This window comes from Topomyia yanbarensis, unplaced genomic scaffold (genome assembly GCF_030247195.1).
Source record: "Topomyia yanbarensis strain Yona2022 unplaced genomic scaffold, ASM3024719v1 HiC_scaffold_223, whole genome shotgun sequence".
Taxonomy (NCBI): Eukaryota; Metazoa; Arthropoda; class Insecta; order Diptera; family Culicidae; genus Topomyia; species Topomyia yanbarensis.
Genome location: NW_026683408.1, coordinates 1 through 24,530, shown reverse-complemented (window position 1 = coordinate 24,530; position 24,530 = coordinate 1). Strand labels below are relative to the sequence as shown.

General features: G+C 39.4%; 1 protein-coding gene across 2 annotated transcripts in view; it reads right to left on the bottom strand.

Moving 5' to 3' along the window:
- Positions 1-15,248, bottom strand: part of LOC131694991 (uncharacterized) — a 38,452-nt gene extending 23,204 nt beyond the window's left edge. For both annotated transcript variants that reach the window (XM_058983530.1, XM_058983531.1), the window contains exons 1-2: positions 14,907-15,248; positions 821-984 (exon numbers count right to left, since the gene is read on the bottom strand). In XM_058983530.1, the coding sequence (XP_058839513.1) occupies positions 821-984; positions 14,907-14,973 (231 nt within the window). In that variant the 5' untranslated portion in view covers positions 14,974-15,248. The remainder of the gene's footprint in view (positions 1-820; positions 985-14,906) is intronic.
- Between the last annotated feature and the right edge of the window lie 9,282 nt (positions 15,249-24,530).

The following is a 24,530-nucleotide window of genomic DNA, read 5'->3' as shown; positions in this document are numbered from 1 at the left end:
AATGGAGCAAAAATAATCTAATGTTTCAATATGTGTTACTGTTTTACGGAGACTTTTTCTGTCGTTATACGCATATTTGTCCCAAGTTCTATGGGATTCCCTATATACATAGGACAATTATGCGTATAACGGCAGTTCTCCCCTTGTTTCATCACCTAATGAGCAACAAAGTAAAGACTAAAATAAAATTCTAAACATTGCCCCTATTCACCAAAAAGTTACAACACAAGCACCCCTACCATTCTCAAGTATACCTCTAGTCATCGTGAATAGCAGCAAAACAACGTGAATAACATATATTCAAGTCTAATGAACTTGGAATACCATCGTCACTGTACATGTTTCATGAGAAATACAAGCGAAACGAGGAATTTCGTTTTCCCATTCCCCCTTCTAGGTTGTGCGCTTTCTCTCTCTCTCTCTCGCTCCCCACTCTATTTTGTTCCCGCTTATTTGTTCCATTCCACCGACCGACGAGATATTCATCACCCGGTACTATCTCATATTATATATTCCTCGAAGTTTCTCCAGTTTCTTCTTTGACTCATCGTCATCATCATCATCATCATCATCAACAGCACCAATAGCCGCATGTAGCATAGCGACGAGGAGCCCTCTTCCGGCTCAAGTGAAGCAAACTGCCCGACCAACCAAACTCCCATTACCCGCACGAGTCTTTGCTTGGATACTTCTCAAGTTCCAGCACTAGCATGCATCGCATTGAGCGCAAGACAGTAGGCAGCATAGACGAAGACGCACAGAAAAACATGAACAGTTTGATGAATCGAAGATCATAGGAAATAAAATGTAGGCATAATACCTTCTCATCCAGCTGCAGCTCGCCAAATGCCGGCCGTTCCGTTAGATTCTCTTTGTATTCCTCGTACTTCTGGACGAACTTGGCCCTTTTTCCAACCCTCGGGATTATCTCCTTAATCATGTCGTATTTCAAACATTTGAACGCGCTTTCATCGATTTCCTCCTCTGGAAAAGAATATATAGTGGAATAAAAAAGAAAGAAAGGTAAAGTTAGAGCAAGACGACGAATACCAGTTATGTAGGGTACTAAAAATTCTCGTAATAAGACAAAGTTTTAATGCTGTGTAGACGTTGGAATGAAACTTTTATGGCCATGTTTTACTGGCTATATATCTATATGCTATGTATATATCAAGTTGCCTGAGCTACAGAAGCAATATTGTTCGAAGGTTTTCCTTTTATGTGAGAATCATTGAAACATTCATTAAATTCGAACCGTTTGTGTGCTATACTCGTAGTCGTGCTACACTGATGCTCTGCCACTCGGGCCAACGGATATTACGCAAGACCGGAGAATCATTGGGAAAAGTGAAATACCGGGGCAACGATATTTTATATTCACTGGAAATAGCGGTAATTTTATAGCAGAGAGTTTGCGCAGTGATCCAAGTGGCGAGATAGTGCGAAGATCTTTTCACGGAGTATACTGTTGGGGTGGGTAGCGCATCAGGGAGGGTGTTGGTCAGTGTTGCCAAAATTAGTACAGCAGCTTCATTGAATGAGGAATAAAACATTTTAAATAAATGCTTGGATAGAGTCCGACTATCTAAATGTCCAAAGCTTAAAACTTCAGTTGATTTTAAATAAAATATCCACGAAAACGGGATAGCGTTGTTATGCCATTCATTCCATAGGGAGCAATATAGCGTAACTTTTGAAACTGTACAAAATGAATGTTATGGAATTTGCGTTTTAACTTCATCTCATCAGAATCCGACACTAACTTAGTGACAAACTAGCGCAAGAGCAGAAAAAGTAGTTTTTACCTAAATTTTCACAACTAAGGAGAAATATAACATAGTGCATATTGCGTTGGCTTGCTAAGCCGTACCAAGTTTCGATTTTAATAAATCTCATCAGCCTGAACAGAACTCCTTTTTTGCGAGACACCGCGCGGGACTAGGGATTTGCTCAGAAACACAAATAGTGTTTTCGTTTTTTGGAGCTAGCGTCAATTAGGCGCTAGCTTAGTCCTGTCATTAAGTTAGAGTCGGATTCTGACGAAACGAAGTCGAAACGCAAATTCCATAGCTGATGTCGTTATAGGTTTTGTGTTCTTCGCGCGGTTTAAACTACTTTTTTCTAGATTCTATCTAAATTTTTCTCCACTAAGCAGAAATATAGCATAGTGTCTATAAAACACATAAGTTTGGAAATGCTTGATAAAGTAAGGTTATTTCGCCGGCAGTCGTTTTACTGAATCGTACCACCAAAAAAAAGTAAACAATTCATTATTTTTTATTGAGAGCTTGCCTCTTTTCACCTAGTGGTGTAATTGTACCTCTCTCTCTATATACAAAATACGACGGAATTTTGAATTTCGTAAACGGGTCTAAATGGAAACAAATAAGCCAGAAATATGAAGGAGAAGTAATTGTTCCAGTTTGGCTTTATGCTGACGAGTTCCAAGTGAACGACTCACAAAGCTCTCATTCCAATAAGCACTCAGTATGCGGAATTTATTTCAATTTTCCAACCTTACCGGATCAGTTCCTTTCAAAGCTTTCTCATATTTTTGTAGCAGGAATGATCAAGAAAGTAGATATGAAAGGTACAGGCATCAACAAACTGTTGGCTGCAATGATAGAAAAGTTTACCTCTATGGAAGAGAAAGGAATACAATTAGATATTGAAGGAAAGATATTAAATGTAAGAATTGTTTTGTGCTTACTTCAGGGCGATAATTTAGGTTTGCATACAATGTTGCAATTTTCCAGTGGATTCAACGCCACGTTTTACTGTCGGTTTTGTCGCAGACCGAAAGAACTCCTTAAAATAGATGTTAAAGAACATGCAGACTGCCTACGTAGAAGAGATGATTACGATGAGGACGTTGAAATAAACAGCCAAAGTCAAACATAACATAACCATTGGTTATGTTACGGGGAAGTGAGCCAATTCGAACCCGAAGCTGTTTCCCATCTAAGGTCACATGAAAAGCGAACATAAGGTTTTCAAGGCTGTCTAGTAGCTCTACTCACAAAATTTGACGTTTCGCAGTTTGTTTGTGCAAAATGTCAAATGTACATGTTGCTGCGGAATGCTATTTTGAAAAATTCATATGCCAAATAGCTAGATTTTTGTTAGCAACAATAGTTTGTTAGTAACAATGGTGGAAAAAATTGTTCCCAAAATCGTGAATAAAGCGCCATGAATTCTAGAACAACGTTACGAAAATAGGATCATTTACAAAAGTCATGTGTTTCATAATTATGTTAAATTTTGTAACCCGTCAGGGTAACAATTTAGCACTGGGTGGAAATATACCCTTTCTTGACTATACACTCCGTAGAGTGTATTTGTTGACATAAAATTATGCTCACCGCTGTTCTGTGCCGTTCACAATTAGTTGTAAATTTTTGTTCATTTTCACGATAGGGAACGGTTATTTGTATACAGATAGGTGTAGAAAATTTTCTTTTATGTTTGTGTATTATTAACATAGGGCTTTGGTAGGTCCCCCCTCTCCTCTCACAAAAATACGAGTGCATTGGTTACGCTGCTCATCGATTTGTGTTTGTTTTCGGCTGAGGTAGAAGGCGGCCATCGTACACAAAGCCAAATCATACAGCGAAATTCATAAGAATTACATATCTTATGATGTATAGAAAAATAACAAAACTATGTTTCCATAAGATGATTATGAAAAAATAAGCCTTTATTGGGTATTACATACGTTACTCGCTTCAGTTTCATACGAGCATCTTATGATTTACATAAACATAAGAGAAATATATAATTTTGTCTTATGAAAAATCGAAGATGCGTTATGGAAAATTGAATCATAGCAAACCGATTTGACGAAATAAATGCCACTTCATAAGATAATCTTATGATTTACATACGTCCTGCTTGTGGCTAAAAAATATACGAAATACTTATGAAGTTCACTGTATTTTTGGCTGAGTGTAGTAGAGATAGAATGTGACGGACCACGGTGAATAACAGACGTCCTTAATAAGTTTTGTGAGACAGTTTTCGCCACTAGAGAATAGTTTCAGTGCATGCGTGTGACGGTAAGCTAAGACCGTCGGAAAGTGCCGGCCCGTGGTTCGGGCACAGTGGATAGTGTGATGTCGGGTCGCCGGAAAAGGGAGCTAAGCGCCAAGGAGTCAGTCGCTTCCCCGGCTAAGTATAAAGAACCCAGAGGACGCCTTTCCGCTCTCGCTGTGAAGGATCAGCCTTCACAGCTAAACGTCAAGGAGAGCGAAGCAGGTTGGCCAAAGGTGTCTCCTGGGAAGAACACTGCGGTGACTTCTGGGATCTCTCGCGGGGAGCGAGTAGATCCGGCGATAATTCGCCAACGTCGCTAGGGAGGTTCCAACAAAGGAGCCAAGCTCACCTCCCTAGCTAAACTCCAAGGACAGTTGCCGGAGGAGCCAACGACATTCCGGCAGAACTCGGCCGTCGTAGATCCGATCGGTCGGACAAAACCGCTGTCTTCCCGCCAACAGCAGCAGATCGACGAGCAGCGGAGAGTGCATAGAGAAGAAAGGTTAATAAAAGTCGGTAAATTTAGTAATTTATTTGCTTACCTTTTTTGTTGCGTTACGAAAATCCGAAATTCCGGTAGAGGCACCTAGGCCGCCCTGAAAAGCAGGGTCCGTCGGGCAATCAGAACCCGAGTAGTGGGCAAAACCCTACTTACAATTGTCCTTTAGTAACGCACATATAACGCTTTGATTAGTGGGGATATTTTTTGATATTGCGAAATTCAGACCATGTCGTTACCAATTCGATTTTCTGTACATGAACTAGTTCACTACTTTATGAACATTATCCATAAACCAAAGGTTGATTTGTAATTCTATTCCTAAATTTAGGAACATTCTTTAGAGACCGACTATGCGCTGGGCGGATCCAGAGGGGGAGGGGTGGTTGTTCGAAATTCAGATTTTAAACTGAACATTGTACAATACGTAATAAGTTAAAAAAAACTTCATTTCATAAAAATCAGTATTTGTGGTCAAATTTAGTTTGAGAAAATTTTGAGTTTCAAACTAATATAAAATTCAAACTAATTTAAAATTTCTCAACAATTTTCGGGAGGGGTCTGGACCCCCAGGATCCTCCCCTTAGATCCACCACTGACTATGCGTCATGAGCTGATTCATCATTTATTACATTATGAGCATATTCTGGTTTTTGTGACTGTGCATTAAGAAAAACCAGACAGTCTACATATTGTTTCGCGAACTCTATCACGAAACTCGGAATATTACTCATGATTGCTCGCAATCCTCATGAACGTATTCATGATTCCTAACATATTAGTCACGGTTCAATATCCGTGCTCGTGATCATAAAAATCTATAAAATACTATTCATAACTACGTGAACTGATTCATAAATTCTAGTCTATTTGCCACGACTCATCATTAGTGCTCGTGAAATACTACACAAAATCACAGAAAAAAAATCGAAAATTACTAATCTCTTGGTTGTAGTAGCAGCTTGCAAAATCCAATTTCAATGAATCTTCATGAGCTTTCACGAAAATTAGTATGCGTTGATCTAAACACTCTTGCTTATGCATCTTCCATCCATCGTATTGTTGATTAAAAGATAGGTTTTCAATCCACAGCTGCAAATTCCTTGTCAGATCATCGGTTGCCGGGAGAAATTATCAGCGAAAACAAACTTATAATTGCTGGGGGCATCACCTCTTGCTGTAGTTAGATAAAACAGTTTTTAGGGAACCTGCCTGAAATGCAACTAGACATCGTCACCCATGAGAAGACATCCTCTTTATCAGAACCTGATCGTACAACTATGGGGCGCGTATTCTGGTCTCTAGATTCTGCTGCATTGTTCCATTCAGTTGCTTGGAAGCAGGGTATGCCCGGTAACCTGCTCGCTGTCAGATCCTCCAGACGATACTACGGGTTTCCCTTGATCGACCTTAACATCTTCCATTACCAAAGTTTCAGTATTATGTTTGAACCGTTGATGCCACACCAATACTTAACACTCGTGCGATCGCTAAACCGCTTGGGAACATCTCTCACAGTAGAAACGGCACTATTTCACAACGTGTGTAAGCAGGATCAATATTTGTTTCTCGTCTTCCATCTAGTGCAACATTTTTGAGTCAGTTCGTCTCGTATGGAAACTTTCACCACGTGTACTTTCAAAACATATCACTGCTAGAACTTTCCAAATCTGACTAGTGGAGGCGCTTCTATATAATAAATAACGAATCCAGATTCAAAGTGAACCAGATTTAATACTCTGCCATAAAGTTTCCAACAAACAGTATTCGTGGTGGAATTGGTGAAACCGTCTTCTTGAAGGCTTTGACTGCTTCATCTAAATCATCTCTCACACCAATTTATACTAAGTGTCGCCCACGTACTGTCTCTTCCAGTGTGCAACATTTTTAATCGTACTTGAAGGTATTTTTCTTATTTCCTGGAAAGAGCTGCATCCCACGCTATCTCGGAGTATCAACACGGATTTACCATGAAATGATCTACAACTTGCATGTTATTTCTAGCTATCAAGAAGCGTAATCAGGTGAACACAATTTATACCGATTTTTCAAATACTTTCGACAAAGGACCACACGACATCGCAATCCTGAAATTAAAACGTTTACGATTTCCCAATTGATTGCAGTCTTATCTTTACGATCGCTCGTGAATGTAAAAAACACGCACACAAGCACATTCAGAACAGGCATCCCGCAAGGCAGTCATCTCGACCCGCTCATTTTTGTATTATTTATTAACGATATCAAAAAGATATCTGTATAATTCAAGATTAGTGCTCGCTTAAGGGAATGGAAGTTAATGTTAAAATGCATAGTGATATGTTCCGGACGCTAGCTTACTCCAGAACGTTATGAATAGAATCTGCAAGGAACTATTTAAAACGTTTACTCGATTCGTGGCTTGGATGTGATCTCCCTTAGGAAGTTGGAATTTTCCGAGCATGTCACCGCCAAACTGCTATCGCTTTCGGAATGCTGGGCTTCTTAAAACGGAACATCGCAGACTTCGATAATTTCTAAGGACCAAAAGCACTTCACTGTGTGCGGATCAGAACTGTTCTAGAGTACTCTATGCAAGTGTGGGCACCATACCGTTCAAAGTGAGCGAATGTGTCCAAAGATGGTTCGTGCGATTCGTTCTCAGAAATCTTCCAGTTGGATTGCCCTTTTACGCCGATAGATGTATGCTACTCGGCCTGCAGACCCTGGCGACTCGCTGTATCTTCCTGCAAAGAATTTTAGTTTTCGACCAGCTGGCTGGTAATATCGACAGTTCAGATCTTCTCTCGGGCGTTAATTAGACTGCATCTAGCCGTGTTCTTCGTAACCCCACTTTGCTATGGATAAACTACCTATGGACACATAATCCACTGTTACTGCCGATTTACCGATGCTACTTCTTCAATCGATTTTATCATTTCCAACCATAGATATAAGTTATCGATACGAACTATAATATAGTATGGAAAGACGCCTGTACGGTGTATACCGATTAGAAAATAAATAAGCCTTGCTTCAGTGATTGGCCATGGTGTCTCAATATATTACCTTAAAACATTTCGATTTTTTGAACCGTTACATTTCGCTCTACTTTGTTTACTTCGTTTTTTGCTTTCTGAAAGTCTTCTCTTATGAAACAATATCCCATCGCTTTGTTTCAAATATCTTCGCATGATCGTGTCGCATACTCTTGTTAACGCTTCTGTCAACTCTTCTATGTTCACGTTAAGTTCACCTCCCACTTTTGCTTGCAGGTGGTCGACCTCTGTATTACGTTGGCCAATGCTATACAGGATTGCGAGATGATCGCAATGATGCGATGTTCTCACCAACTTTCTGGTTATCTTTTGTTGATACTTTGTAGTTTTTCATCCAATGACACATGTAATTAAATCTTCTCTCCATATGCTTGCCGAATCGAGGGGAAACCCGTCGCTTTATCAAGTATCATCCTGCTTATGCTGGTCGATGATTGGAAGGCAGGGATGGGTTCTACCCAGGCATTGTAATTCTCTCACTCACGCGAGAAGAGGCTTATCCGATGTCCGACTTTTCCAAGATAAGATGAGTCGCAAAATTCTCCGTCTCCACAAATAGCGTGAGAATAAATATTCCGGATAAAGTTTATTTGACTTTTTCCTTTTCACCGGAGAAGGTGATAATATTTTAATTTCGTGGAAATCAATGAAAGCGTCAAAATATACACTTGATTTCAATGAAAAGCTGCAAAGAAGTACGACAGACTTGATTTTGCGTTTTGGAATAGCGAATGCAAGGCAGCGAGCGCAAAAAGGATACCATGATAAACTCATTCGCTCATTCTCCGGCGGTTTTCTTTATCCGGAGAAATAACACGTTGTATTTATCCGGAGAAGTTGTGTGAGTGTCAATAACTTTTCGTGTGAAAATGTGAGTTTTTATTGTCGCAGTAGCAAACTATCCGGATGCATTTACTCATATGAGCGATAAATACAATGCCTGGTTCTACCATTACGATCGATCACGCTTTTTACTTGGCGATCTAAGCGGTAATCTTCGCGAAGCACACTGACCTCTACAACCATCATCGTATTCCAGATTCCAGTATTTCAAATTTCCATGTTGCCCGCTCATAGGTTGCCAGCCTTCAGCTTCCTTGTACGAGACCCGCGTTACTTGCTCAATTGCAAATAGCCTAAAAGTCGATCTCATGCAGATTTCAATCACTGTCTCGTAGCATAAAACCCTACCTTTACCTTATCCTCACCAGTCGACGCGTGTCTTAAACGCTGAGTTCTCAACCGTGGGGCTTGTCCTCCTCAGCCATAAGCTGCGACGTTCTTCCACCACATTCTCCCTTCTTTATTCCTGAATCTTTCACATTTTTTAAAAGAGTGCAGTGTACATTATTTCCTTTACCTCGAGTATCTCTTACTTTTCTCGTGACATTGTGGATTCCTCCTTCTGAAGCTGATTCTTCTTTTTTTCACCGTTCTACATCTTTCGCTTCGACATTATCGTGCCTCTTACTGTCTTCCTGCGATTTCTCATCAACTCTTTCTCTTCAGGAGTTTCTCTTTTTGGCTATTCGATTACTGATTTCGGGGCCTCATATACCTCCTTCGGTGTTGATTTTTCCTTAACCGATAGATGTCTTTATTTATACTATGCTCGTTGTTTGGGCCATCATATTGGTCTTTTCAAACTGTTCTGTTTCTTGTGTGCACATCGTATGTGTGTAAGCATATGGCCTCGGACGGCACCGCTAGGTTTCTGTCATTTTGTAGTGGGTTAATAGACAATCGGTAGAACTAACACCTACTAGGTCCCAAGGTTAAGTTGCTTGTTGGTGACTATACGACATGCAGTTCCCTTTTTAATACCACTGCCGAGCTATGGGATATAGAATGTTAACACCACTTCTGCCACGCGTTCCCGATAGGTCGAGCTCCTGATCAATGGATCCTTCTTCGGATCGAACAGTATCTCACCTTTCTGGATGCGTCTGGTTCTTACCACGTTCTCCCCCAGTTGCTTCAGCTTGGGATCCTCTCGCACGCTTTTTAGGATTGCAGTGTATGTCACGCCGTCCTCTGCTTTGACGACTAGAGCCTGCTTTTTCCACCTCTCATTTACAGTTCCTACGGTTCGCCATCTCCTTTTCATTTGTCGTTTTTTTCGCTGTGTTCCACCGACCTTCTTGGCCTTGTTCGGTTCCTCTTTCTCTCCCGGTGTTTCCCTTACTCGTTTTACGGGACGAGAATACCGGTCATTTGTAGTCTTCAGTGCCTTTTTGGCGATTTGAGCTCACTCCAGTAACGCCATCTGTTCGCGTTTGGCGGATGCTACGGCGGATTTGATGCTAATTACTAAATCCCTGATCTGTCAGAGCACATTGCACTTTCTTTTGACGAATTCGTAAAGCTCTTCGATTTTTTACCACAGCTTCGTCACCTTAGGCAACCCAGACTGCTGGTTTTCTTGGGTAACACTTGATTTCGGCGTGCGCACCTTAAACTCTAGCTTTCCTTGACGTCCTATTGATTTGTCGCCGCTTGCGCTCGGTATGGCCTCCCTGGCTGTTGCAGGTCGGCTACCTCGCTAGCCCAGTTTTGGCCGACATTTGCTATGCTATATTTTTTTTATTTTTGTTTTTCCATGCTTTTGGATCCCAATTCCGAGCCGTTATCCACGCCCGTAATAAGTAGTCGCCTCCTTATGATCCCATGGTTACCTTTGCAAGTAGTTAGGTCGCATGCAAGGGTTGACGAGATTCTTCGTTGGGTACCGCGTTCAGAGCCGGATCGGCGCTAGTTAGGAACGTTCAACTGAGCCTACTTCCACCGACTAAGGTACTTGGGGACCTACCAAATGTTTAAACGAGACGGGGGTAGCCAGCACCATTTGCTCACTCGTGGTTTCGGAGAAGTGTCACCCATCCTTACTACGGTAGTGGAATGGCGTGGTTGTCTGTACGTGATTCAATTTCGATGAAATCCTTATTCGCATCCGTGTTTTGCCGCCATTTTGCCATAATTAGGCTTTACTGGTAAGGATCCTAACGTGTTGGCACTCCGGTTGGGCTAGGGTGCTTTCATTGCAGTCTTTGATAGGATCGTCGGAGAAGCGGCATAGACTCGCTTCATCAGAGTTGCTATCGGAATTATTGCTATTTTGGTTACCCTATTATCAACGTCCATGGCTCACGATCGTACAAAGGAGTATCAGCGATTCGTATAGACCATGTTTTATGAGTGTCTATACGTTACGGGGCTTTAGTTGACTATACAAACCATGGAAGCTCCTATTCGCAACCTCAACACATCTTTTTACATCGCGGCTAACATTGTTATTACATGTCACTAGTGTTCCAAGATATATGAATTCCTCAACAACCTCGTATCGTACTCCATCGATTTCCTCCTAGAAACCAACAGCGCTCGAACTGTCTCACTATCTACCAACTGCCATGTATTTTGTCTTCCACTGCTCATTATTCCACGCCAATAGTGTCGCCAATGAGCAGGTGAGATCACATGATCATGGTTTCATTCCTTTCCATATCAGATCGTCGTATCGCACATTCGAGCACCATATTGAACAATAGATTAGTGAAAGTGATTTTAACCCACCCAGTGTCTTACGAATCAGCTCAATCAGCTTTGTCGGCCATGTTTGACCATGCCACAGTTCGTTTCGTTTCACTGAATCTTGCGTCGCCCGGAGTTTATCCAGAATTCGTCGCATTTGGTCCGTCGTTGATTGTCCTTCTCAAAGCCCGCTTTGGTATTCGCCGACAAAGGATTTGGCCAACACGCGCAGTTTGCCAAACCGAAAATGGGAGTACATTGTAGGCGCCTTTGAGAAACATTATGCCTGGATAGTTATTACACTCGTGTTTGGGCCTTTCGTCTAGATAGAACATATGAAGTCATCCAACTAATCCAGAAGCATTTTTCCACCAAGTGGGCTGCTTCGTACAACCCGTTAATCTCGATTTTTAGAAGTTCGGCCTGAATTCTTCAACGGGTTTACCTTTTTTTAATTCTCGAGTAGACTTTCGCTATTCGTGTGTGGGTTGATCTACTGTCTAGTGTGAATGGATCTGCAGCTTATCTATCATACCCAATCTACATTCTGTTTGAGCATTCTCTACTCGTTTATCTATTCAATAACAGCTCACAGTGCTCCTTCTATCGAGCGACCACACCTGTGCGACCGTCCGGGTCATTAAACATAACCGGTATTGGTGCTTTTCATCCTCAGGTTATTGATCGATTTTTTAAACTTCCGCGCGTCATTCCTCGCAAATCTTCCCTCTGCCTCAGAGAGCACGATTTCTTCGTGCCCACGTTCCTTACGCCGATGAATTTTTTTTCTCGGTTGCCCTCAGGTGTATCAGTCTCTTTTTTGACGTGTAGCCATTGCAAGCATTCGGCTCCCTGCCAGATGACTTCAAGCGAGAATCAATCTTAGTGGGTTCTATTTTGTATCCCAAACAGCTGTAAGTGTTGGCCAGTCTCAGCCATAAGCACTTCTGAGACTCCCTGAAACAAAGACCTCAGGGTTGGTACGCTTATCGTGGAGCAGTGGGTGGTAACTTTTATTCTATTCTCTTTCTTCCCATTTCCTTAATTCTATCTGACCTTTCTCTTCTGCAGCTTCACCACCTGATTTTCCTTCTGCTGTCAAACTCCCGTTCTCCTTTCAACCGTATTTTTGCCGTACACTGCACTGGATCTGATGAAAAGTTGAGATCTTTTGGTTTCTGTTGGGCTCCACCAAGGATCATTACGGCATTGGTCTTCGGCTAACGGTCGCGGGCAAGTCGGCTTGCAGGTGCACTATAATTTTAAAATAACCTGACGTGTCCACTTGTGCTTCTCTCGATTGGAACTTTCAATGTTTTGAGGGTAAGTGATCGACCTTTTTCATGCTAAAATTGGTCGAAGCTAACTAGAGCCGATTCGGTCATTCCCGTTTGGCCAAGTTCATTGTGCCCGTCTACGGTATCTAACGCGACGCGCACTACCCAATCAAATTGATCACTATCCCACCCACCCATTCCTTCTCCTACTGCCACCCCGTCGCAACCGATGACATCTAGTGGTGAGTTTTGAAAGTTATGATGGCTGCATGCTGGTGGTGGTGTGCTTTTTATCGGTCTATCCACTGTGGGTTTAGTGGAAGGTCGGTTCACAGTAAACACATCAAGCGAGCACAAACGTTTCCTTGAGCTTGAGCTTGTGCGACCAACCCCTGGCTGCTGCTACTCCGTTATCGATCGCTGAAGTTGCACAGGGAATCAGCAGATAATTATGCTTGGGATTAGCGAAACATCTTTCAATGTGCAACTCCTGCTAATCCTAAAGTGTTTCTGATCAATACCGGCGCTGGCCAGGCCCGAACGTAGATCGCGGAAGGAAAAGGGAAAGAATTGTTAGTCCGAGACTTGCTTTTGCTAGAGGCCGTATATACTACTGCGCACTCCACAAGTATCACGGGAGGAAGATATTTTTGTTAGTAGAGTATAGAAGTTGGATATACTTCTTCTTTACCGACGCCAGAGAGGTGATTCCACTATCTGGACTCTATATCGATCCACCAATTTCATGGACCGGGGACCAACGGCTTTACTTCCCTTCCAAAGGAAGACGTGACCACAGATTTTTTCACCTCAGAAAAATCTCAACGACCTCGGCTGGAATTGAACCCAGGCCAACTGGAATGAGTGGCGGTCACGCTTACCACTCAACCACCGGTGCCGTCACATCAAGCGAGCACAAACATTTCCAGCTTAATATTTAAAACTACATATAAGATAATTTAAAAACAGGCGGTAATCTGAACAATCTTCAAGGGTGATACTTCCGACTATGAGTATGGGAAATTTGGGGTACAATTGATTATTAAACATCTGCATTGCGTTTGCAATTAGCATAGAAATCAGTATGGGAAATCCTTCTCTCTTTAATTTTATTTTCTAGAACCAGTTTTTTTTAATATGTAATTGATTATGTGGATATCGGTGGACCTGATTTTTAAGCGAAATAACCTTGACGGGAAAGGCGTAGACCTGGCATAGGAAAGATGGATACGTGGCGTTAGTAAAGATGGACATAGGACAAGGGAGTGTGAGACGTATCTCCACCAGAAATAGCCCAAGAATATTCAATTTGATGGCATTCTGCTATGAATTTGTACAAGAAATATGGCCATCTTTACCGATCCTACCGTGTCTATTTGACTCAAAATGCTACCAAATTTAAAAAAAAATGTTCCTAAATTCTGAGTGATTAAACAAAAGTTCCGTTTTTTCACCGGTCAAATGTTCAATAACCAGTACACCATTGCAATTTAGAAATATATTCAGAGAATCAACAATTTTCAAATAACTAATAAATTGCTTATTTGATAATAACAATATTTTCGAAAGCCTTTTCGACATTCTAAAATGCTATGCATTATAATTTTATTAAATTTTGCTGTTTGTGAGAAATTCACTGCAGTGTCCATGACAGCATACCTCTCCCCTACTTGTTCCAGATGCAATAATTAAAGAAAATCGTAGGATAAACTGCTCTCCTTCCCCTACACTATCATTTCTACGCTGAATCACCTACAAGTTTGAACCATCCGTATAACCAATCAACTGATTCCTAAAAACTATAATTCACCCGCATAATTACTAATCCAGATACCCATCAGCCGAAATATGGCAACCCTGTGACTAATAGCGTACGAGGCTCCGCGTGGCTCTAGCCCAGCAAAAAAAAGTAAACGTAACCATTTTCCTTCAGCGCAAAGCAAAACACGAAAGAAACTTTGTGTTACAACAGCATATTTCCAACAATCACTCTTAAATCGTTGAAAATATTACGGTACATGCCAGCCGAGTTGGCGAATAAGCTCTAGTATGGAACCATAATATTTATACTGCACAACACTTCGTAACGAGACTAAAGTGGCATTCGCTCTCTTGCGCGCACAGACATATACACATGCACGAGCAGCGCTACCAGCAGAAAACCATCGGGCTTAACCAACCCGTCACCGCCGACTAACCGAACCGAGGCAACCAAAGCCAGCCAGCCAGCCAACCAACCGACCATTAAGTCGAGGGAATTCGTAATAACCTGCGAAGAAAACTCGACACCCCTCTGCCACGGAGGCCCGCCCGCTTTCCACTCTCTGGTTACAGTTTATTCGTAACACAATAGACACTAGGCTGCCTACAATCATTTTTCCACCCCACCACGAAGTAAAAATTATTATTTCCCACATCTTGAGAACAGAATATTATACAAGCAAAAGACAGCAATTATAATTTACCCAAATTCAGAGAACTTCTTGGCCCCGAGAGTACCTGGAAATGTGCTGAAAAACATTCACATACCTTGAAAAACTTTGATCAACTCCGGCATATTCCATCCGTTCAGCAAATTCTTGACGTAGTTATCCATATTTATGACAGCGCTCTTTCGTGACTCGCTATTAATTTCATTCGGTGCGAGGGGAAATTTCCGTAATACCTCCCGGATTAGATACAGTATTCCACAGTTTACAGTATACCGTACAGACACAAACACACTCGACAGCCGCTCGTTCGCTCGCGCGCACACACCAATACTCAATACAGTTTTTGGAGTTGCAGCGAGAAAAGGAAGATATGAATCAAATTAAAAAAAATGTAATCACACTTCACAGCACTCCATTTACACGTCCGGTTTGCTTTGAGATCACGATACACACTGAATGACTGATGGAAAAGACGCTCGCGGAAGGATAGAGAATTGAAAATTTGATTTCGAATCGTATCTGGTGAGTGAGCGGAATATTCGATTTGCTCGGTGAGAGTATTCCAGAATGCTTCATTTTTGCTCGCTAAACGTCGACCGCCTGCGGTTTGTTTATACTTGCGTTTCACTCGACTGTAGCGTGAAACAGAGTGCGAGAGAAGGATGGATAAACGCAACGTGCGCGCCAGGTGAGAGTGAGTCTGTTTACTCTCCCTAAAAATAATTCGCTCTAGCCATTTTTACGACGCCGGTGGAGAGAACGAACCAGACAAACAAGCGTTGTTTGGTAATACTTTGAAGTGTAGAAATGGGTAACAAAAAGTTCAATTTATTCCAACGTTCGAAGAAGAGGGAATGTACATAATCTCGGATTACAGTTAGTATTTTCATGAGTATTGCTAGCTAACTTCGCACACAACGATGAATAATGGTTCTGTTGTGTGAAAATGTGACCTGGAACTACGAAACTAGACGATCATCGCTCGCTTCCTACACATGGAGCTTTCTTCCAAACAGGCAATTCAAAACGGGTGGTATCATCGCGCGGCACATTGAAAAGAAAATTATTACCTTCCTGTTTGCCTGGTCATGTGCGAAAGTAATAGATAATGCTTTGGAGGTATTCAAAAGAAGTAAAAACACGTCAAGCAGTGTGTTGTCAGTGGTTCCTTTCTATTTCGTTGTTTGATTACCTAGTTTTGTGCATTTAGACAAGTGCAACTATATAGGTAATTATTGAAAACTACTGCTAGATGGAGCTTTATTTTTTATTCATTTTGTTTCAAATCAGAAGGCGAGATCAGTAGTTCAAAATCTAAAGAAATTCGCTTTATTTGCGATTAGGAATAGTTTCTTGATAACTGTAATTTATTATTAGGCTTACTAGAAGGAAAATAACAGGTTTCAATTGCACTGTTAGCGTGCTTCTCGTATTTATCATTATCCGTGAAAAATGGCAACATGAACGAAAGGTTCACGGCGCCATGCGTCTAAAGCCATTTACGTTTAATTAACTTAGTTTGGGTGAATGGTATCTTCGGAGAATTTTATGGATAAGTCTCTTGTTACAGTTTTTTTCTGATTAATTATTGTTATTATTTTTATTATTCTTTTAGCCAGATGATTTCAGGAAATTAATACAGCTTACTGTTGCAAATTACTTTGCTGGAGTCACTATTTCCATCTGTGAAAATTTAAGAAGTATATATTGTTGTTTGTGAATACCAATTCTTAAACACTTTCATGGCTATGTAGTTTATAAATAACAATATTTTCAAACAACATAAACTCTTGGTTTAGGCAAGTTATGTTTAAAAACCTATTAAAGCTAATACCCTTCATTTGATTATTCGTATTATCCGCAGAACTGAGGATATTGCTAGATGAAGGTTAACGCAAACTGGCATTCTGCGACGAGGAAAATGACCGAGGAGGCTGTGTAAAACTTAATTGGCGATTTGCGGCAAAACCAAAATTAGTCATGCGACACCTATGATTCAGCTCATGAACTGGCAAAGTGATACAGTTTGCTTTTTTTCACCCCGCAAGTTTTCAACTATTTGGCTCATACATTTCTTCGAAATGTAATCGGGGTATTATTGTGGTTATAAAAAATCGTTCTGTAAATAGAGTTCCAACTCGAAACCGAGACCCAATCAGTTCCAATACCAAACTCCTTCATATTTTGGACTACGTAGGATGACTATTAGAGAGAAGGATCGGCTGTGTATGATACAAAGCTCCTATTAGCCGGATATATTTTTCCTTGCGTGATCTGGAGAGTTTCATGAATTTACACCATCTCATAAAGGTTTAGCTCAACTTAAGAGGAATGGGAAATGATGTTGCGGCGGCTACGGTGCTCAACAAATTACATTTCGGAACAGCACACATATAGCTTTGTGAATAATATTAGAAATCACCACGTTTTACACTCTTTTCGCAAGATGTTTACTCTTCATCTTATAAAATGATGGTTTTCCTTCTTTTTCATAAACAATTATCAACAAATTGTTCGGTGATTTGGTGTTTAAAAGTTATTTTTACCAATGTTTACAGAAAATATATGCCCTATGACAGAACAGAATGAAATCAGCAACACTTTGCTTCCTGCGCTATCTGTGAGCGGTTTCAACGTAGAATCGCCAATGGAAGGAGTCAAACAAAAGGCCCGTCAATTCGTCTTAGCTAAAAAGGAAGCTTGAGTGAATACTTTTTCTTTATTCTGTATAAATTAAGCTTACAAATAAATCATGAATCATGTTACATGATTTGATTTTTTAGAAAAAAAGTTTGACCGATACACACATTCTTGTTTGACCAATTTTTTAACGAAACACCCTTTATTCCAGAGAGGAATTGAAAAATGAAAATTACATTACATTTACATCACAACATTTGGGCGTGTTTTTTTTTGTCTAACAATAGAACATATCATGGTTTAAGATGTAAAATGAAATATTTTTATTTTAAATTCACTAAGGCAGTGGTTCTCAACCTTTTTCATCCCGCGGACTCCTTCGCAATAACCCAGGGTTGTTGCGGCTTAACATCCATTTTGTGTATAATCCAATTATTATTTTCAGTTTGTTACAAAAAAGCTCCTTCCGAGATAACTAATCTTCGTGGACTCCTGGTAACTACTTCTCGGTTCCCCAGGGGTCCACGGACCCCAGGTTAAGAATCGCTAAGCTAGGGAATTGTGCATATTTTTACATATTGTTGAATATAAATTCATGTAAATTATGTGCTCTTTTTATGTGCATCTTGCGATACATAAATATTTCTAAAGGTAATAGCGGAAAACAATGTTCCAAATCTCGATTGTGATTGAACTCCTCAACTTGTTGCTTTGGAACCAGAACTCCGATTCAAATGAAATTCAATTACAGTACATTTAATTTTGAGCAGGTAAAAATCGGGTGGTCCATATGGAAATTTGAAGTTTTTTCCTTCGAAGCATTGTATCTCGGGATCGGATCAAATTATATTGAGATTAAAAGTGCTTTTCTATATAAAAATGTCCGATGGATACGGCAGCATTACACACTCAATTCGGCTCGGTAATTTCCCAACAGCCGCGTAGTAAGCAAATTTAGATATCTCACTTTACTGACATCTCAGTAAAGTGAGATTAGTTTGCTGATTTTTGGTGAAATATTATCCGAGTCTCAGCACTCAAATTTCACTTTTACAGAGATTTCGGCAAAAAAAATGTTTACTGAGTCTCAGCTGTAGTGCTCGGCAGCTCGGCAAAAGATGCAAAAAAAAACTCGGCAGAAAAAATTAAGTGTGTAAAATGTTCAAAATTAAAATATATGTATAACGAGAAATATGCACATTTAAAGTTTAAGTGGAAAAATTGCATAGTTGGCTGCACTGCCGCCAACAATTAGTATCTTTTCTAAATTCCTTGAACATTTTTCTTGAAAAAACATCTCATAGTTTGATTCTAGAGTAAAGTGTACCAGAGATATAATCTAAATAAAATCAAGGTTTTCCGCGAATTTGTCAAAACAGGGTATCCTCCAATGAATGGGTGCTACTAGTGTCACCAATAACGAATATTGAAACTTGGACTTGTACTCGAGCATGGTCTTGAATGATCTTGAGCATCATATGCAATAATCCATCGATAAATTACGTAGCATTGTAAAACTATTACCTCAAAGAGGCAAGCTAAAATCCTAAATTCAAATCATGACCCAATGAAAAAAACGCTTATCATTTTTGTCATTAATTACAAGTTCATTTAAACTAGACAATTGTAACCAGTTGGCCTTCTGAGGCCTCTTGGCTTTTTGATGGTTAAGGGTAGGTTGAGTTTGAGATTTTTTTTGCAAAATAATGACAAGACATGACATCTTGAAATTCGAAGACGATATTGCGCACTTCCCACCAACTTGGACTCCGCACTTTCAAAGTGCGTGTGATTAAACTGCTACTGAAAGCTGCGAGCTATCAAAACACATATAATTCAAGTGATAGAGATGGTACTTTCGGATATAGACCACTTTATGAGAAGAATTTGATAGAAGAATAGTAAGTGCGCAGTGCGATTACAATCCAGTTTTTAGTGCCACAAGCAATATTTCACATGCATAGGTCGCCGCAAGCCGTCATTTAGCCCTTTTGATTTTGTTTATGATTAGTATATCAACGTATATAGAAATAACAAACACATTGACATTCAAAACAGGATGTTCCTATGTCATTTCATTATCCTGCCAAAAATTTCAAACTTCGTTGTATTTTTGACCAAATCTGAAAAAACCTGCATCCGGGAAAGAAATCTGAAGCTAACAAGCAACTGTGAAAATCAGTCACCTTCCCATTTTGCACAGTACAAAATCAAAAGCTATCAATAATGTAAGCAAACAATTCAACCTACCACTTTGTTGCTTATCCACTGCACAAACAATATGGTATCGGTATTTTCAGGTGAGTAGTCAAGTGAACGAGCCAAAGTGCCGGTACCACAGAAGAACACAATTTTTACTTATATTAGATCTGCAGTACACGAGGTGGACCAGTAAAGATGGAGTTTAAACTCCAGGAGATATACAGCTACACCACATCCATAACCGAATACTAGTAACGCACAGAGGCGTGACTAGCTTCAAATCCTGGCCAAAATAGAAAAAAATATTGTTTTTGTTTATTTGTCCATATTTTCAGCTTAAATTATTCTTCGAAGCATACTCTAACGTTTTGCTTAAAAAGAAAAGCGTTTTCGTTTGATAATTTTTGTATGCAATTATTTGAAATCAGTGATTTTGTTTACACATTTTATTAGCTTGAAAGCCATTATCCCGCAATTTTACAGATTGCTCAAAAACTATTTACCCAAAGTCAATATATAGATCAAAATCGTGCTTTTCATATCAAACTCCAGCAACTACAATCAATTAGGGTCAGTTTTAGTTTCTTTGTCATTTTTGGGAAGGTTTTATGAAAGAGCTCACTTTTTTAAATTTTCCACATATTCGTTAGTAAAAAAAAGTACCTTGTCGGGCAATGTCGGGTATATCTGTTAAAAGGAGAAGATTATTTGGAGTGTCCTCTCACTGTTCCAAGAAGATAACATTCCCAATTAATCCCATTCGGTTTTTACAGCTCTTTGAAAATGTCGTGTTTTTTGCTCAAATTTAAGAGAATATAATTAAAAAAATCTGTATTGGCGCTATTTAAAAGATCTTATATGAAAAAAATAATTTGAGACGGCGCCTGTGGTTGAGTGGTAAGCGTGACCGCTACTCATTCCAGTTGGCCTGGGTTCAATTCCAGCGAGGTTATTGAGATTTTTCTGCGATGAAAAAATCTGTGGTCACGTCTTCCTTCGGAAGGGAAGTAAAGCCGTTGGTCCCCGGTCCATGATTTGATGGATCGATATCTAGTCCATAAGTGAAGTCACCTCTCTGGCGTCGGTAAAGAAGAAGTAGTATCCAACTTCTATACTTACTAACAAATATCCTCCTCCCGTGATACTTGTGGAGTGCGCAGTAGTATATACGGCCTCTAGCAAAAGCTAACCATTCCTTCACTTTCCTCCCGTGATCTACGTTAGGGCCAGGCCGACACCAGTATTGATCAATAAAACAATTTAGGATAGCCAGGAGTTGCACATTGAAAGATGTTTTGCTACTACCAAATACAAATATACCAAGCATAATTATCTACTGATTCCTTGTGCAACTTCAGCTAGTTATGCTTCCTTCGATAACGGAGTAGCAGCCAGGGGTGGTCGCACAAGCTCAAGCTCAAGCTTATATGACAATAATGATTTGATTGGGTCCCCCATATTATTTTTGTTAGATTGCGTCCATTAACTAAATAGAGCTATTATGACCACAATAGCCATATAAAAGAGTGTGAAATATAACTTCCACTAACCTTTCTATATGAAACGTAACGTACACAAGTTGCCTTGGAAACATAAGCGAAGCATCAAACAAATTGTGCAATCTTCTCATTCCAGTTCCTTGTCTCCGGATTGCAAGTGTTAACGTGAATAATCCAGATTGAATACGATAGTCACTTGGATAGATTTCTATTACCGAATTTACAAAAACTTGAATATTTTTTCTACTATAAGAAAACCAGAAAAGCAAAATAAACATATGAACTTAAAACAAAATGGTTTAATTTATGAAAACAATTGAAACAAACTAAATCTCAATGCGAGGTTTCCTCAAACTGATAGATTACTCTAAAAACACGTTTACATCGAAAATAATAATTCTCGTGGAATTCATTTATTTTCTGCTGTACATCACACTGCAAGGAGGTTTAATATTTTCATATTTTGGTCATAAATTGTCTAAAACCATGAAAACCCATTTTTCATCACTTGTTATCGTATGAAAAAGCTTGAAAACATGTGAAATAATTTTGGTCGTGGATTTGATATAGTTGCGCCACTGTATAACGTTTGAAAGCCCTGACAGAAACTACATTGCCAACAATAACTTGTGACACTAAATCGAACATGACAACGTTGAAACCAAGATCCTAGTTTACATCGATGACGATAAAATCGTACGACGTAGCCACCACAATTGAACGCATTCACGGAAATCCATACACTGAAATCGATAAAAAAAATCAACCTACTACAATCAACTCCAAGTGCTGCTAAAACACAACCACAAAGCCATCCAATAACTGATACATTTTGTATTTCGAAATCTGCTGCCAGTACCAACTGTGCAATAACAACGATTGCGCCTAGTATCTCCAAACCAACAACCAGCAACGCCAATAAAGAAGCAAACACCGATTAAGATGGATATATATTAGAAAACTGATGGATACTCATATGACGGTGCACAATACAAAGAAAAAGGATTCACCAGGCTGGAATTGAATTTGTTTTATTCTTCATTTTCTACACAATATATAACATAGAAAACCAACGGCTCAGTCAAGCTAACGCATGGAACCGTGTCAAACAACTTGATAAAAAAAACGAACCCTGCAAAACGACGGCTGTATTAGTAGCTCTGTCGATTTCTGATGGCGACCAGTTTCTCGCAGAGCGACAGCTCCTGGTCGGTATTGATGTCTGCAGATCTGCTACTGCTCTGATGCTGGTAGTACGGTGATGGTCAAATGAATGATTGCGAATAGTAGCGCGAATACGCACTACTATCGCTCTTTCGCTCGTTTTCGTGCCATGTACCTTTCCATTCCGTTCGCCGACTAATACTAGTATATCCAAAACAAAAGCACTGTAGTGGTACCAAGATGACACTTTAGTTTTCGTAAGGGGCCATCCATATACCACGTAGACAATTTGGGTAATATAACGGGTAGAGGTAAGGGGTACGAAAAAGTCAACGCTTATCCACGGAGAGGGGGTTTAGAAATAGTCCACGTGGACTCATACTTATATTTTTAATGAGGTCGTAAATCAAATCTGGATCATTGGCATAAGCGTTTGATTGTTTCCTTCAAATCATCCCAAAACTGGGCAACACTTAAAGAGATCCTAACAGCATAGCATGTGCATGCCACAAATTCAGTGGGAATTTACACCGAGCAAAATGTTGCTTCCAGAAAAACTTAATTCCGTTATCTGTATCGTTTTCAACGACTATTTTCGAATTTTAAATCATGTTGATTTTACATGAGCCATTTTAAGATTACTTGAATTTTGATTTATTATGATGAATGCAAAAAAGAGACTTTTAGGCACATAATTTATAATGTTACAGGGAGGAGGGGGTCAAAAACGAAGGTTTTTTGGTCCACGTGGTATATGAATTGCCCCTAAGATGAATCATAAATGAGTGGTGTGAGTGATTTCCGAATAAATCGATTTGCTTACGTCATACCGTTCGTTCAGCTCCCATTGAATCGTGTGAACGCTATGACGTCGATCCGTTATGCTTCTGGATTGTTTACATATTGTTGGTTTCCAACATCCCGCATAAATGAAAATTATAACTAAAATCGTCCATATTATACAAAAACTATATGCGCTATGGTGACATATATTATGAGAAAGTCACCATATCATGGTACACGGTGTCTCTGGTAGAACAATATTTAAACCAAAAAAAAATCAGTGTCGCTGAAATATTCACTAATTGAATGCTTAGATACTCCTCTTTCATCTGAGACTAAATTAGAAATGTTCTATCGGGAGGCCTAGAAAATTTATTTTTAAACATTTTGATGATTATTTTTGAAGATTGGGTTTCAATGAATAGCTCTAAGAAAATATATCACTTTTAGGAGCATGAAAATAGACACACAGTATCATAAGGAGGGTGTTGCGGCATAGCAACATTTTTGGAAGCTCCCTTTAATTGTATTCTATTTTCTTATGAACATTGGAAACCTAAAAAATGGCAATTGTCAATAGAATTGAGAAGACACACTGGTGACGTTTGTAAAATGCAATTTGATGATATTTGTTGAAAAGAATATGATTCCAATAATATAGCTTGTATATATATTCAGGTTTCCTAATACGAACATTAAATTATAGAGAAGTGTATTGCTGTACGTTTAGTACACAATGCTAAAGAGGTCAATATTATGAAAATGTAAGAAAATTTATAAAGCAAGTCAGTCAACATTATAAATACATGTTTATAAGTTAATAATGCGTAGATTAGAACATTCAAGGAATGATAAAGGAAGGATCCATTTGAGCTCACTTTAACCCATTCCTGCCCATGTTGTTTGTGAACAACAACGTTTTTAAACAGCTATAACTTTTGATTGAGGCAAGATTTGCTCGCAAAAACAATTAACGCTATTGCCTTTCATTTGAGCATTAACAGTAACAACACTGATAGAATATATTCGTAAATTGCTATGCATTAGTTTCGTACAGATAATTTTCATAAAATATACGATTTTTTCGTACATATAATGAATCGTTTGTAGTTCTATTGAAACATATTTATTTTTATTACGAGTTTTAATGTAGAATACATTTAAGGTTTCAATATAGGGGTCCCGTTTCAAAATATCGGCTGCGGTGCCGCGTCAGATTTTGAACGTTAATAACTTTTATCATACTTAACAGAATGATTTGATTTTTAGGCCAATTTGTTGCAAATATGTTCCTCTATGCTGTATTAAAATTTGAAGTATGTATAACATGTACTAATAACAAAAAAAAATGTGTTTTGAAAAATCTTTCGAAAACGACTCGGAAAAGTGAAAATTTTCAGCCCATCCCGCACAGAGCCGTCGTTATGGTAGAC